This window comes from Rhinolophus sinicus, chromosome 13, assembly GCF_057876585.1.
Source record: "Rhinolophus sinicus isolate RSI-liver-muscle chromosome 13, RSI-T2T, whole genome shotgun sequence".
Classification (NCBI taxonomy): Eukaryota; Metazoa; Chordata; class Mammalia; order Chiroptera; family Rhinolophidae; genus Rhinolophus; species Rhinolophus sinicus.
This window is the reverse complement of record NC_142513.1, coordinates 1,263,438-1,278,893: the sequence shown is the minus strand read 5'-3', so window position 1 is coordinate 1,278,893 and position 15,456 is coordinate 1,263,438. Positions and strand designations below refer to the sequence as shown.

The 15,456-nt window shown below is 53.9% G+C and overlaps 1 protein-coding gene across 5 annotated transcripts in view; it reads left to right on the top strand.

Annotated features, from left to right (window-relative positions):
• OSBPL2 (oxysterol binding protein like 2) overlaps positions 1-14,812 on the top strand; it is a 43,497-nt gene extending 28,685 nt beyond the window's left edge. For all 5 annotated transcript variants that reach the window (XM_074317669.2, XM_074317670.2, XM_019753396.3 and 2 more), the window contains exons 6-14: positions 104-201; positions 3,488-3,670; positions 5,188-5,295; positions 6,164-6,253; positions 8,131-8,254; positions 9,834-9,962; positions 10,678-10,801; positions 11,620-11,710; positions 13,146-14,812. In XM_074317669.2, the coding sequence (XP_074173770.1) occupies positions 104-201; positions 3,488-3,670; positions 5,188-5,295; positions 6,164-6,253; positions 8,131-8,254; positions 9,834-9,962; positions 10,678-10,801; positions 11,620-11,710; positions 13,146-13,248 (1,050 nt within the window). In that variant the 3' untranslated portion in view covers positions 13,249-14,812. The remainder of the gene's footprint in view (positions 1-103; positions 202-3,487; positions 3,671-5,187; positions 5,296-6,163; positions 6,254-8,130; positions 8,255-9,833; positions 9,963-10,677; positions 10,802-11,619; positions 11,711-13,145) is intronic.
• The last annotated feature ends 644 nt before the right edge of the window (positions 14,813-15,456 follow it).

The window sequence follows — 15,456 nt, the reverse complement described above, 5'->3', positions numbered from 1 at the left end:
AGAGTAAACAATGACCCAGAGAATCTCGGTGCCTGAACCGCCCTGCAGCCCTTGGCTCCCGCCTCCTGCTGGAGACCCGCTCACGCCTGTGTGTTGTTTGCAGTGTGTAGCCGCCTTTGCGGTGTCAGCGGTGGCTTCCCAGTGGGAGAGGACTGGCAAGCCGTTCAACCCGCTCCTGGGAGAGACGTACGAGCTCATCAGGTAAGGCAGGCCCCTCACAGCCTGTGCGCTGGGCGCTCTGGTTGACGGTGGGCCGGTTCTTCCAGCAGCGTGGCTCTCTCCACTCTGAGGAGTTTACTGAAGGGCCTGGAAGACCGTGGGCGAGATGTTTCACGTATGAAGAATGTCATGTCAGGAGCATAACAAAACCCTAGTGAGGAAAAACAGTTGAAAATAGGACAATGTTTTCAATTCAGGAATGGAGAGAGAACGTATGTGAATGTGCTGGACAGAAGCGTAGGGCCGTCAGCTTTGAGCTAACGTGGATGTCGGCCCCAGTACACACACTTGTCCATTTCCCAGAGCATCAATCGGTGTTGTGCAGGGAGCGGGTGATTTAAACAGAACCTACGGGAGGCCCTGCTCCCAGCCTCCTGACCACGTGCAGCCTCGCGTGGGCTCTTAGGCGTGACCGGTGCTGTGGCACAGTGACCCGACCACACCTTATCTTAGGTGCCACTGAAGTTCCTTCTGATGGCGTTTCTCGCGGGAAGCTTCAGCAGCCCCTCCTGCCCCACCCCCACCCCCAGCGTCCCCCCAGTCCTGGAGCCCAGCACACACACCAGGGACTGGACCCAGGGCAGACTGGCCATCTGTGGTGCTTGCCACTGACCTCACTGCCCCACAATTATCCGTGCGCTAGCTCGCTCAGCGAGAGTGCCACCCAAAGCACAAGGAAAGAGTTCACACACAGCTGTGTTGTGGGCTCACCGTCGTCAGGTCACAGAGTGAGCACAGCCTGGGCCCGGGCTCCGAGAGCGTTTGGTGACATGTGCAGTAGCTTTTGTTCCATCCACTCTTGGTCCTGGTAGGAGCCTGTGGGGACATTTTATTGGACAAAAGTTTGTTTTTAAGTACAAGGGCATGCTCTCTCTCGAGAATGTGTAAAATTGAGAAAAGTGAAAAAGACTAGTCAGACATAATCCCATGAAAGACAGTGTTAACATTTTAGTAGATCTCTTGGGTGTGTGTGTTTACATGATGTGACATGGTTAACTTGTATCCTTTTTCGTTTAACACTATGCCACATTCATTTCCCCCACGATATTAAAACCTTTTCCTAAGTTACAGTATTTTACTGATACCATGTGTGTTAGCATTTCTGCCTGTCATAATTTATTTTGTGGCATGTTTTCTTTCTTTGGTAAAATAAAACAAGGGTGTTGGTGTGATCAGTGGCCTCTTGGGTTCAAAGAAGTGTAGTTTCTTTGAAATTTCTGACTGTGGTTGCCGGGTCCCTTGTCCCATGTGTTAGGATGACCTCGGTGAGGAAACGGTGGTGGGATCTGGGATGTCAGTCTGCTTACAACAGGCAGTTTTCAGGTGTGTAAAGAGGCTGAAGGTGTGTGCCAGCTCTGGTTTCAGACCACGGGGGGGGGGGGGGGGGTCAGAACGTCATCTGTAGGGCTGCAGGCCGGCCTGCACGTGTGCAGTAAATCACTCCCGGTTGGGCAGCGACATTAGGGCCGGAGCTGTGAATTCTAATCTGGCTTGGCCTGGACACTGCCGCTACTGCCCGATATCTGGCCCTCACTGCTGGCCTGGGAATGTGACTTCACTGGCCCTGAGCGGTGGAGCAGCTGGGCTTAAAATCTCATTACCTTGGAGAGAGCTGGACGTGTTAGGATGCCACCACTGGGCTTCTCCATAAATGACACGGGTTCAGCAGGTGATGTCACAGCAAGAGGGATGGTAGGGGCAGCCCTGTATCTTCAGTTTAGAAATGGGGGAGGTGAAGCCCAAATGAGGGAAAGACTTGCCCCGAGAGTCAGTCCTAAGGGAATCTCTGTAGTGAATTGACTAGAGGGTTCTTTGTAGGTGTTTCTCCTGAGCAGGTTTCTTGCTCCGGCCCACATGTTTTCGTGCCAGGTTCAAGATGCTGACCTTATCTAGCTTTTAGCAAGTTATTACAATTTTAGTTTATTAAAGAGCATCAGTAAAATATCTTGAGGGGCAGCTGGTTGGCTCAGTTGGTGAGAGTGCAGTGCACGTAACACCCAGGTCGCCGGTTCGATTCCCATATGGGCCAGGGAGCTACGCCCTCCATAAATCAACTAGATTGAAAACAGTGACTTGACTTGGAGCTGATGGGCCCTGGAAAAACACACTGTTGCCCAATATTTCCCAATAAAAAATTAAAATATATATATATCTTGAAAAGAGAAATCAAAGCATAATATGAATAAAGTTCTAAACAGCGGGAAATAAGCAATACAGATTAAAACAATCTGAACAGTCCAAGTGCCGATGGTCGTGTGACAGTCCTAATTTTTCACCTCATCCAGGAGCTTCATTCTGGATTGGACTGAAGTGTCACAGACTGATAGAAAAAACTAACGTTCTTTCTAAACCAGTATACTTGGTTTGTCATGTCTTAGTCCCCAGGTCACATGCGTGCCTAGTGTCCCTGCACATTAGGCACACAGGACCTGCTCAGTCTTTCTGTTTGGGGACAAACATGACCAAACCAAGTCACTCACTGATGTCTCTGTGTCCTCCCAAATTGCTCCGTAAACTAAAAATAGCACTTTCTTTTCTTAGACAAGTATTCATTTTGTAAATTACATACCTTGGTAGGCAACCTTTTAAAAATCTAATTTTCAACTTTCCTTCCTCTGTAATGATTGGAAATTCAGATTTCAGTTAAGTTAGTAATTATGTGGTTTAGCTTTTATAATTGCTAATGACTACAACTGTAGGTGTATTCACAGTTCCGGAACAATAAAAAAAATGACATTTTTATTGAAAAAGAGTGCACCAAAATCCTATTTCCTGGCCAGAAATACCTCAGGGCATAAGACATTTTATCGCAAAACTTCCAGGAGCCTCAGACGAAGGCTAGAAAGGAAACCCGTTTCGGAAAGGCTGGAAATTCATCCCTCTTGGTTTTGGGCAGTGGGCATCTCTTGAGACTCAGTGACAGTCAGGTCTCAGGCCTCTCAGTCCCTGGTTCTGAGAGGTGCTTGGAGACCTGCGTGAGCTCAGGTAGCCCCGTGGAGGCAGTTTGTGCGTGTGCGTGTGCTGTCGCATCAGGCCAAGTGTGACATCAGAGCAGGTGTTGGATATTTCTGCCACCGGTGGCAGCAGGTGTGGTTCCCAGTTGCCAACGGCTCTCCCCGACACGAGGGCCCTCCACTCGCACGAGCGTGTGCCACTGCGGCTGCACCGACAGGGCCACTGGGCAGACCTTGTTGGGGCTGCTGTCACTAACGTGGCTCCTGCTCTGTCTCTCCTGCTCCCCTCCTTTCTCTCTCGTTTTTGTACCTAGGGAAGACTTGGGGTTCAGATTCATATCCGAGCAGGTCAGCCACCACCCCCCGATCAGCGCATTCTATTCCGAAGGCCTCCATCACGACTTCCTGTTCCATGGCTCCATCTACCCGAAGCTCAAGTTCTGGGGGAAGAGCGTGGAGGCGGAGCCCCGGGGCACCATCACGCTGGAGCTCCTGCGGTGAGTGGGGCCGCCTCCCGCAGACCCAAGGGGCAGGAGCCCATCCTCACTGGGAGGGAGGCTTCCTGTGCTGGCGGCCCAGGCCCTTCTGCGGAGGCGGCAGAAACCTTGCAGTCAGACCATTCCCCCAGGTACGCAGTGGGGCTGGCGCTCCTGGGAGGAAGTCCTCCGTCGTCTTTCCCACGGGGTCTGGACGTGCTCTGGTCACTGGTCAGAGCTGCGTGCCGACCCCGCTCTCGCAGCACCAAACAAGCAGTGTTTGTGTCTCCCGTGGTGTCCGGGCAGCGGGACCTGCACAGGGTCCCGTGAGGTGGGCCAGGCCGGGTCCTGGGGAAAGCATCTGCTTCCACAGCAGTTGGCACTGGTGTCCCTCAGAGCCCGAGACCCAAGGGGAGAAGTCTCCAAGAGGGAAGCCACAGCGTGACCCAAACACCTCCCCTCCGCCCACCTGTGTGCTGTTGGTCACTCAGACCAACCTTGGCCTGGGCGGGAGGGTTTGAATTCCAGGACGTGGGGAACATGGAGGGGCCGTCCTCAGGCTGCCCCCACACCCATGCGACCTGAATCTAAATGCTGATCCGATGTTGATCAGACACTACGAAACAGAAACGGAGTCTCTAGCAGTCGCCTGCAAAGCCACTGCAGACGCAGTCCAGGCTGCGGCCAGCAGCCGCTTCCCAGGTGTGAGGCTGGCTGGGGAGCAGTACCCCGGGGCAGGCACACACGGAGTCTTGTTCCCCGTTGGGCTGGCTTGGATGGTTGTCAGAGGTCCACGAGGACCTGGGGGAGCAGGCTCTCCCCAGTCCCGCCCCTGCATCCCACGGCTGGTGAGGTCCCCAGGCCCAGGAGGGCAGCCCCTCTGGGAAACGGGCCTGTCCCAGTGGCCTTTGCTTTTGGGAGAGGCACATAGAGATGAAAAGACGCACACCTCACTGAGTAATGTGTTTGGATTACACCTGGGAAATTCAAGGAGTTGCAACTATTTGTCATGAAATGTTTCTACACCGAGCTGCCTGCTTTCCGCAGCCTCCCTCGGGACATAGGTCCTGCAATCTCACTTCCTATCTGTGGGGGCTTCTCTTCTCCTTGGGTCAGGCCACTGGGGAGCATGAGGAAAGGTGTTCGCAGTGTGGGCCAAGCCACAGGCCACCCCCCCGTCCTGCTGTGCCCTGGCCCCCAGCTCCCCAGGCTGCGGCTGGACCGCGTCCCATGGGTGTGTCTGCTGAGGCCGTTCTGCGGGCAACTTGACAGGAGAGCTACTCTCTTTGTCTCTGTGTTCTTTATTGCTTATGAACTTGTCTTGACATTCAAGTAGAAAGCTTTGTTGAGGCTACAAAGGGAAGAAGACATAAATTTCAAACGAATGCTAAATAAATAGCCACTGTCAGGGGAGTTCAAAGCAGTGTTCTCTCGCACAGGTTTTAAGGCAATTATGGTTCAATTCCGTCTGCTGCCTCGCTTCTGCGTCGCGGTGTCTGCTTTGCTCTCTGACTCGTTTGTTTTCTGGCCTCTGACAGACACAATGAGGCCTACACCTGGACCAACCCTACGTGCTGTGTGCACAACGTGATCATCGGGAAGCTGTGGATTGAGCAGTACGGAACAGTGGAGATCCTGAACCACAGGTAACGGCCGACGGCATGTGGCCAGCGCGGCAGGGGCCTGACAGGCCACACCGCTGCCACCTGCACGTGTCTGCCCCGCCCCACGGCTTCCGGACAGGGAGCCCCGGCCCAGCCCTGGTGGCGGGACCTGATTCCGGTGGTGCTGAGGCAGGCATGTTGTGTTGGCACTTGTCTTGTTTTTAGTCACAAGAGTTATTTTGAAATTTTAAACAACAGTAAACAATGGTGATTCCTGGGCGAAAATATAGTGGCCATTCTCAGTTATTGTCCACTGTCCAGTCTGTCATTCTTTATTCCTGGACATTCACAACTGATTGGCTTTGTTTTTTAATAGCTTTCCTGAGATATAACTTACATGTCATAAAAGCCCTCCACTTAAAGTGGACACTTCAATGATTTGTAGTAAATGTACTGAATTATGCAGCCGTCACCACAGGCAGTGATGGGACATCTTCCTCAACTGGGAAAGTGCCCAGTGCCGGCCAGCGCGGCCCCGGCAGCCTCGCGTCTGCATGGCTCCCTCCCCTCCCGCGCCCTCCCTCCTCCCTCCCTCCCTCCCCTCCCCTCCCCCCCTCCCCCTCCCTCTCCTTCCCCCTCCCTCCTTCCCCCTCTCCCCCTCCCTCTGCCCCTACCTCTCCCCCTCCCTGCCCATCCCTCTCACTCCTTCATTCACCCCTTCCCTCCTCTCTCCCTCCCTCTCCCTCCCTCCTCTCTCCCTCCCTCTCCCTCCCTCCTCTCTCCCTCCCTCCCCCTCCCTCCCCCTCTTCCCTCTCTTACCCTCTCCCTTCCTTTCCCTCCCTCCCCCTCCCCTTGCTTTTTCTGGATGCTCCTATCCCACAACAGAAGCCTGTGTTTGTTTTTTCCATAGAACTGGAGATAAGTGTGTGCTTCACTTCAAACCATGTGGGTTGTTTGGAAAAGAGCTTCACAAAGTGGAAGGACACATTCAAGACAAAAAGTAGGTCCGCATCCGGCTTGGTTCCCACTGTGCTCCTGCAGCACGTGTGCGCCTTGCAAAGGACGTCGTTCAGCTGTACGTCCGCTCATGGTGCAAAGTTATGGCTCTTGTTTGGGAGAAAACATGTCATTATTGAGCATACGAGGGGACAGAGGAGCAGTTTGCAGTGTCATTTCTAGGCTGGTGAATGATTGGAGCCCGTCCCACCCTCTCTTGAGGGTAAAAGATCTGGGTCTGTTTTCCTTTGGTAAAATGGGCAGGAGGAAAGGAGACCCTCCGAGGAGATGGTGCTGCAGATGTAAACTTTTCCCCTGTTTCCTTCTCTCCACCAGCATCCATCGCATGTTGTCAGACAAAACCCGAGCGTCAGCTCGCGTGAGCGTCACTTTCATTTGACGCCTTTGTTCCGATCCATAATTTAGGGATGTTTACAGTGTTTTTGAGCAGAGAAGTGGTCAGTATCATTTTAACAAATTTTCTGGGTTCCCCCCACCGTTTGGGTTAGTTATTTATGTTTTGGGTCTCAAGGTTCTCATTTTTTCCCCCCATAAGTAATTTGGGCCATATAATGTCACAAGGTTCGGCTCCTAAAATATATACATTTTCAACTAGAAACAAGTTTCCAACGTAAAGTAGCATGTGCTTTTGCTCAGACCCATTCTGTTGGGTTCCAGAAACCCACCTGTTTAAACAGCCTGGAAAATACCTTCACATTTAAGCCGCCACCCACTTTGCCCATTAAAATCAGTTGGGACTGTGTGGACTTCACAGGACAGCAGTCCTGTTCTTGAGTGGCGGTGACCAGTGCCGTGAGCAGCCTCTCTGGTGGACTCACCCAGAGAGAGACTGCAGCTAGCTGGTCGGTTAGCTGTTCGGTTAGCGGGCCGGTTAGCTGGCCCGTGAGCTGGTCCGCCAAACCGGCTGTACATGAAGAGGTGGCCATGCCCTCAAGGCCTCGCTCAGTAGCCCTCAGTGAGCACGTGCAAACCCTGGTCCAATTTTCGGTTTTTCCACCCCAAATTCGAGTGAGCTCTGCCCTGACACTAGGCCTCTTGGAGACAGAGAGTGTCAGCCAAGCTGTCTCTCCAGAGTAAGGACTTCCCCGCCAGTCCCCACTGGCTGTCCTTCCAGGCTGAGCCGCTGAGACATGCGTGCCCTCCCAGGGTGTCACACGGCTGGCAGGGCAGTGGTCAACTGTGTGCTCTCCCCCTAGGAAGATACACAAAGAAAAGGTCCAACACTTGGCATGGCTCCTTTTGGAACCGGCAGGGAGCTCTGGTGGCTGGTCTGGAAAGGTCTTCAGAGGTTATTGTTATTAAATGAGAAAAGATGGCGGGCAATCAGAGAGGTACCCAACATGTGGTGACAAAGACAAGCAATGTCAGCTGAGCACGAGAAGGCCTGTTTGTGGAATTTCTAGAGAAAGGGCTGAGGAACATGAAAATTCAGTGTATTTTAAAAATCAGATCGGTTCATACAAATTAAGGAAAGGAGCATTATTAGAACGGATCCTAACAGCACATGTAAAAAACACTGAGAAGCCAGCGCAGCAGGGGCTGTGTATTACCTAGAAAATATGTACGTCCACACTGTCACTGCTTCTTGTCTCCCCAGCCCTGTCCCCCACCCTTTTAGGTTTCCGAACCTTCGTTTTCTCTTCTGCTTTGGTCTATTAGGAGTATGAATGGCCTCACGTGGCATGATTAGAGATCACACAGTGCAGTTTTCCCTTTGCCTTTTTGTCCAGAGAGAGACTAAGATTTACAAGAAGACAAGCCAGGACGGCCATTTATTCCTCAGGCAGAGTTAGGGTGCGGCATGTTTGAAGAACGGTGGCCCATTGCTGCTAACTTGCTTTGTGACCCCCTTTGATGCAGCAAAAGGAAGCTCTTCATCATCTATGGCAAATGGACAGAGGGCCTGTGGGGCATAGACCCGGCGGCTTATGAGTCCTTCAGGAAGCAGGAGCGGAGAGGCGACCCCCTGAGGAAGGCGAAGCTGGTAAGGCGCTGCTCGGGCACGTGTCCCGGCGGGGCAGCAGGCGGGCGGGCTCAGGGCTTCTGGGAAACCAGTCTGCCTCCCCTACTCCTTCATGGCCCTGCTGGGAAAGGCTGATGCGTAGACTCGTCTATCCATGAAACTGGTCGTCCTGTGGACTCTGGATTGGCAGTGGAGTTTATCTGCCTTCCGATGCTGCAGGCGCTGCTGTTAGAAACCGTGGGTGCAGGGGATCCTGTGTCACAGCGTCTGTCCCCCCAGGCCGGGCAGAATCAGGAGGCACCTCCATTTCTTCCTGGAAACTCCACATTCTGCATACTTCTTAATAAACCTGTCTTCCTGACCTATTAGCCTTCCTGTTAGCTTAGACCTATTAAAACAGCAAGTGACTGTCATTGCTGCATTTTAGTTCTGAGAACAGATAATAGATTCAGCAGTCGGGAAGTAGTGACAGTGGTGCCGCTTTCTCCCCTGGAGCTTTGCAATACCGCTCATCTGAAGACTGTTCCAGAGCTGCAACCAGCAGTGATAGTTCAAAGAGCTGTCATGTTTTCTAGATAACATAGAGCCTCCTCTCGCTTCTCCATGTTTTTCATATGTGCTGTTAGGATCCTTTCTCATAATGTTCCTTTACTTAGAAACAAGTAAAGTTCCATTTAAAGATTCCTTTTTTTTTAAATTTTTTTTTATTGGGGAACAGTGTGTTTTTCCAGGACCCATCAGCTCCAGGTCAAGTCGTTGTTTTCAATCTAGTTGTGCTGAGCACAGCTCACTGGCCCATGTGGGAATTGAACCCACGACCTTGGTGTTATGTGCACTGCACTCTAACCACTGAACCAACTAGCCTCCTTATTTAAAGATTCTAAGACCTAGAATGTTAAATCCATTCAGCAACGCCTTTTCACGTGTTGGCTTAGCTTCCTTGTTCCTTTTGGGAGCCTGGAAATAAAGAGTCTTGTCCGCATTTAGCTCTGGCACCAACCCACCGACCCGTGGAGCCTGCAGTCAGGTGGGAGGCCTCCAGGCTGCGTCTGTGACATTTAAGTGTTCTCCCCCTGACGGCTGGCTGCATGAATAACCACTTTATTCTTTCTCTGGTCCCCTTCCTGGATTCTGAAAGCTGAATGCGGCCATTGTCTCTTTGTACTGAGATGCGGCCTCCAGATGGAATTGTCTGGAGGTGCTGGGATGCCCTGAAGTCTGCCCGCCGGACCGCTTGCTTGAGGCGGCCTGTGGGAGGGGCTCCATCTCAGAAACACGTCGTCAGAGCCACCCTTAGCTTGGACGGCACAGGCTGTTGTAGACGGTGTCGCCGTCATCGGCTCGTGGTCAGACTCCAGAGCATGGTCTTTATGCTGCCCGCGTGCTCCCACAGGAAAGTGCTGCCCCCCCAGGTGGGGCGAGCTCTGCAGAAGCAGCGCCCGACCCTCTCCTTAAGCTGAGGGACAGACAGGTCACAGACAGGGGGTGTGGTGGCTTCTCTTTCATTAGAGGGCGTCTGGCTGTGCTTAGGGGCTTGGAACTGGTCTGAAAGGCGCTGGCGCCACCCCCCGCCGGCGACCACAGGTGTGCCCTGTTCCAGGACGACGCTGCAGAGAAAGCCGACAGTGACGTGGCGGACGCTGTGCCTGTGGCTCAGGAGACTGTGCAGGTCATTCCAGGCAGCAAGCTCCTCTGGAGGATCAACTCCCGGCCCCCCAACTCTGCGCAGGTCAGTGCCCCCGGCCCCCGCCCACGCCAGCCGCCTCCGTGCATTGTCCCTGCGTCACCTGATCGCACTGAGCTTCTGAGCATGTGCCTCCGAGCTTCCTGTGCCCAGAGCCACTCCCCAGCCCCAGCCGTGGCGTGCTGTCTGCACGAGTCACGGTGACATGTTGACAGGTGACTGACACGCAGCTCTGTGCACACATGGCAGTGTTGTAGCTGCCCCAGGAGGCACCCCAGGCAGACTGGCAGTGGGGCAAGGCCCAGGGGCTGGGGACATGGTGGGGGATGGGGCTGCAGTGACTCCACCCCCACTCTGTGTGATGTGGCCGCTTGTTGAGATAGACTGCAAGGGTGGGGACACAAGCAGAAGGGCAGGCCAGGTGGAAGGCACGGCCCCAAGTCCAGCCATGTGGGGTGCACTCCATCTGAGATTGCTGTCATACCCCAGGGATGTTGGGGAGACAGTCGTGTAAGTCAGGAGTCAAGGGGAGGGTGTGGGGGCCCCCATGGGATGGAGAGGAGGAGCCCCCAGGGGAGACCCAGGCAACTGCGTCTCAGGCCGGGGTGGGGGGAGCGCCTGCCCTGAGTGACCTCGACGGGAGCGTCTCCAGGGAGCAGGCGTCACTGGCTGGGTTCAGAGTGTGTCTGCGGCTTCCAGATGTGCACAGTGCACAGGCGCGAGAGCCGTCACAGACCCGGTTTCGTGCCCGTCCTTGCAGATGTATAACTTCACCAGCTTCACCGTGAGTCTCAACGAGCTGCAGACCGGCATGGAGAAGATCCTGGCACCCACAGACTGCCGCTTGCGCCCTGACATCCGAGGCATGGAGGATGGCAACATGGGTGCGCCTGAGCGTGGGGCCTCTGTGGGCGCCGAGCGGGAGGAGGGATGCCCACGCCTTCAGCTGCACCAGCGAGCAGGCCTTAGCCCTCCTAGCACAGAGCCCCCAAATAGTCTGTGCCGAGCGGGTTAGAACTCTCCGGCCTGCTGCAGACCAATCCTCCTGGGAATATAATCTGATTACTAGAAAAATGAAATGAAAAAGAATACGTGCAGAACACTAGTCCCTGATATTGTTATTACTAGGTGCATTTCAACAACTGGACATGTTCATGAGAAGTCCCATGGGCTGTCCGTGTGGGGGGCCACTGCTGCGGGCGTCACTTGTCTGCAGCTGTGATGAGACAGTCCTGTGTCCCGCACCTGGCAGCACACGTTGGGGGACCGCTGTGCGGGGTGGCTTGGGGGGGTCAGGGTGAGGAGCCAGCTCGCCCCTTGCTCATTCACGCACGACTCTAGGTCAGGTCAGCGACACAACTCCGGGTATTGTCCCCATGGCGTGTCAGTAAAGAAACCACTCGGGAGGCGGGGGGCCTCATGTTTGGGATCACTGTGGTCCTGGGAACAGGGCTGCCACAGACCCTGAAGGTCAAGGTCAGATGTAACCAGCTTTGCGAGGGAAATAGCACCGGGTGTGACACACTGTGGGGATGGTGCTGTCAGCGCCCCACCGTTCCCCACGCGGTCGGCAGTGAGGCCTGAGCCCTGTGGTGGGTTTGGTTCCCTGGTGGCAGGATTTACTCTCTGTGCTTCCCTAACAGTGACTAGGAGCCTCACTGGCCGCCCTGACTCCTTACCCACACCTGTGCTTGCACCCTAGACCTGGCGAGCCAGGAGAAGGAGCGGCTGGAGGAGAAACAGAGGGAAGCCCGGAGGGAGCGCGCCAAGGAGGAGGCCGAGTGGCAGACCAGGTGAGGCCCCGCGGGGCGTGGGGACAGTGAGGACGCCCCACACCTGTGGCCGAGCAGAAGCCATTCCTGGTTCTGTTACAAGGGTAGCCGGCAGCCCAGGCCTGGCTCTGGACCCACTATGCAAACGGGCTGCATCTCCCAGAAGTGAGTGGACCCCACCAGGGAGAGGCGGCCCACGTGAGACGGGGCCTCACTGCCGCCCTGCCCCTGGCATCGTCCACCCTGAGCGTCTTCTGAAATAGGGCAAGTTTAACAAGGAAACACAGCGTGACTGAAGGAAAGAGATGCTGTGCGTCCAGACACCACGGCCACACCATGGCCTCCCTGCCCACGAGCGCTCCCCCATGACCGTGGCGATGACCGTTGCCGGGCTCCCGGAGGGAGCAGTTAGGTGACGCTGGCTGCTGAGCCTGCTGTCCCGTCGCCTACTGAAATGCCTCACATTACTTATCCTTTGTTGTTTAATAGTCATGATAGGAAAATAAGTCATTTAATAAGGATTCGATCAATTAAGTCCTGCAACACTTAGGCAGCATTTAAATCTGTACATAGAAAGGTTCCGATTCCAGACTTACAAAGCTGGGGTGGCTCAGAGCCGTCCCTGTCAAGCTGGATTCGTTGGAGTCATTCTTTTCAGGGCCCAGTGACATCACCTCGTGACTTTTATGTGACCGACAATTTTAAAACCAATTCTCGATTCTTGGGCTTCCAGTTTCATTTACTATTATGCTTCTAATAGTTTGATAAATGGAATTTGCTTTTATTCCAGAAAAAAAAAAAAGGAAATAGTGAAACTTCATTGTTTTTTAAGTAGTCAATTTAAAAAACATATTGTGAAAAAAATATTTGTCCTGAGAAGACAATTACTTGGACCTTGGGAGTCCTCCCAGCACGCTCCCTGCTAGGCTGCAGGCCTCTTAGTTGTCTCCATGTCCTGAAACAGATGCCTGTCCCGTGCGCCACACAGGTGGCATTGCTCTGGTGCCTGTGGGAACTGGTGGCAGAGACTGAACTGGCTGATCGGATGACCTGGGGTCCCTGTGACCCCTCTGCCCATGATGTGTCCCCTTTCCCCAGTTAATGACACACAAACCTGGCCCACTTAAAGGAGGGAAACTGAGGGCCATGACGGTCGTCACCCCGACAGGCACGGGGTGACATAGGGTCAGCACCCCTGCCCTGCTCACCACCCGGCCTGAGTGTTTTCTGTGAAATCCTCCATGTTTTGTCCGGAGTGAGGCGCCATCATGGATGTTTGTGGGGAGAGCGTTTGCGTGAAAGTGGATTAATACTCCTCAGTCAACGAGGCTGCCCTGGGCCGCGCGTTGCAGATGCACGTTGATGTGACAATGCCCAGTTAGAGGTGTTGGCCGCGGCGAGGCCCCCGGCGCCGTGAGTTGGCGCCTCTGGCTCCCTTACCCTCTTCTGTTTGCAGGTGGTTTCGCCAGGGCAGGAACCCGTACACTGGGACCCCCGACTGGCTGTACGCAGGCGGTTACTTTGAGCGGGATTTCTCAGGCTGCCCAGACATCTACTGAGGGCCTGACTGGCCCGGGACCCGGACACCTGCAGGGCTGGACTTGTCGAGTGCTCCTCGGAGCTTTGGTCATGGCAGGACCAGCCTTTCCAAGGACCGTGTCCACGGAGACAGCGCCATCCCTGGAGGAGGACTTGGTCCTAATTAACTTCTGATTGCCAAACCTTTATGGCTGTTGCCGTCTCTTCATAAAGCTCCCCTTGGGATCATCATGTGTTCATTAAGGTTTGAGAAGGAAATTCTTTAATTCCCTCTTATGTGACAGCAGTTAGCTGGGGCCTGCTTAGCTGACAGCGCTCTCTTAATTATGAAACTTATAACTAAAGGACGTCACAGGAAGGGGACCACTTTCCTCCTTAGAAGGAAGCATCACAGGGTTTCTGAATGTATTTTAAATTTGAACCCGGAATAGGAAAAGGTGGCTCTCGACAGTAGCCCTGTGACGAGCTTCCTGCGGGCGAGGAATCGCTTTCCGAATTATGGTAACACGAACGCAAGGGTTTTCAAAGCGTCAGATTGATAGTTGTCAGATGCTGTATTTTTTACCAGTCTTCAATAATGTAAAGATTACTTTTAAAATATTTAAGCTCAAACTACTTGAATAGTATTTGCCGAAGAGCAAGCCATGCATTACTCGCCAATTGTGCGCTATCCAACAGGAAGCGTTACTGTGGCAACCTAGGGTGACCAGAGGCACTGAGAGTTGTTGACCAAAGGCCCCCAGACTGCTCCCAGCATTGAAGGGAGCCCTGGCTCTGGCCATGCCTGTTCCTCTTGTCACAGGCCTCACTGTCACTGCAGGCCAAACCCCTGTCACAAAGTGAGAGTCACTTCCTAAAACATTAGGCCTGTACCCACAGCACTGTGTCCTTGTTTTCCCGCATGCATGTTTAAAATACAGGAGTCCAAGTGAGTCAGCCCTGGTGTGCACTGTGGAGGGTCAGAGCAGAGCCTGCTTCCAGGTGAATTAAAGTTATTGCCTAAAACACAGGTGTACGTCCTTATCAGGTGACTGTTTTCTTTCAGTAGAAATGTCAACACTGTAGATCATGGTACTGCTCTCTGAATCGAAGACAGCCTGCTGTGTGCACACGCACAGGCACACATACACACACGGCACACACATAGGCACACACATGCATGCACACTCATGCAAGGCACACACAAACACGCATACACATAAGGCACATGCACGCACACATGCACGCATACACATGCACATGCACACACGCAAGGCACACATGCACACATATCCTGCACACATGGCACACATGTAGGTACAGGCACACGTGCACACACATCATGCACACACAAGGCACACATGCACACAGCACACACATAAGCACACGTGCACACACGGCACACACACATCATGCACACACAAGGTACACACATGCACATGGCACACATGTAGGCACACGTGCACACACGTAAGCACAGGCACCCATGCACACACACACGTGCACACAGTGGTGCGGAGCAGGGGGTTCCCAGTGAGAGGGTGTCATCGTTGTGTGGCCAGGCTTCAAAATCACATTTGTAATTAAAACACTTTGAAAAGCGAAGACTTGTCCTGAAAGCTTGATTTTGTAGCTTCGGAAACTGGAAGCCACCGTGTTGTGACAGAGCCCTGAACGCAGCACAGGCACACACAGGCGTCTGAGCATCTCTGACGGACGGATTCGGAGAGGAGGTGTTGGAGTGCGTGGTGCTCAGACAGCCCGCGTGCTGTCAGCCTCTGCGACCCGGCCGTGTCAGAGGCACAGCTGCAGGGCACGGGGAGGACAGCTGCATTCAGGGTCGTCCATGTGTCACTCCTGGCCTTCAGTAACCAGCCGACAAGGTCTGCATCCCAAGTCCTCTCCTGAGGTTGGGGGTCCCAGGGGATGGCGGGACGCTGCTGCCACGGTGCGGAGCTGGCTCCTTGCTCAGTTTCCCGCCCGCTGTGCCTGCAAAGCTAACACAGAAAAGCCAGAGCCTCCGTTTCCCCGCCCCCCAAATACCGGGTGTCAGATGTTTGTCTCTATCAGACTTTTGCAGTGGAAGCCGCTTCCTAGAAGACGACCACCTGCAACTGACGTGTGGGGCCCGTGTGGAAAGGACAACCTTCTTGCCCACACCTTTGCATGACTGTGGCTTTGACAGCGTCCTCATGGGAGGGAGCAGAGTGCACTTTGCCCAGAGACTGTCCCATTAGGGGTTGGCCCTT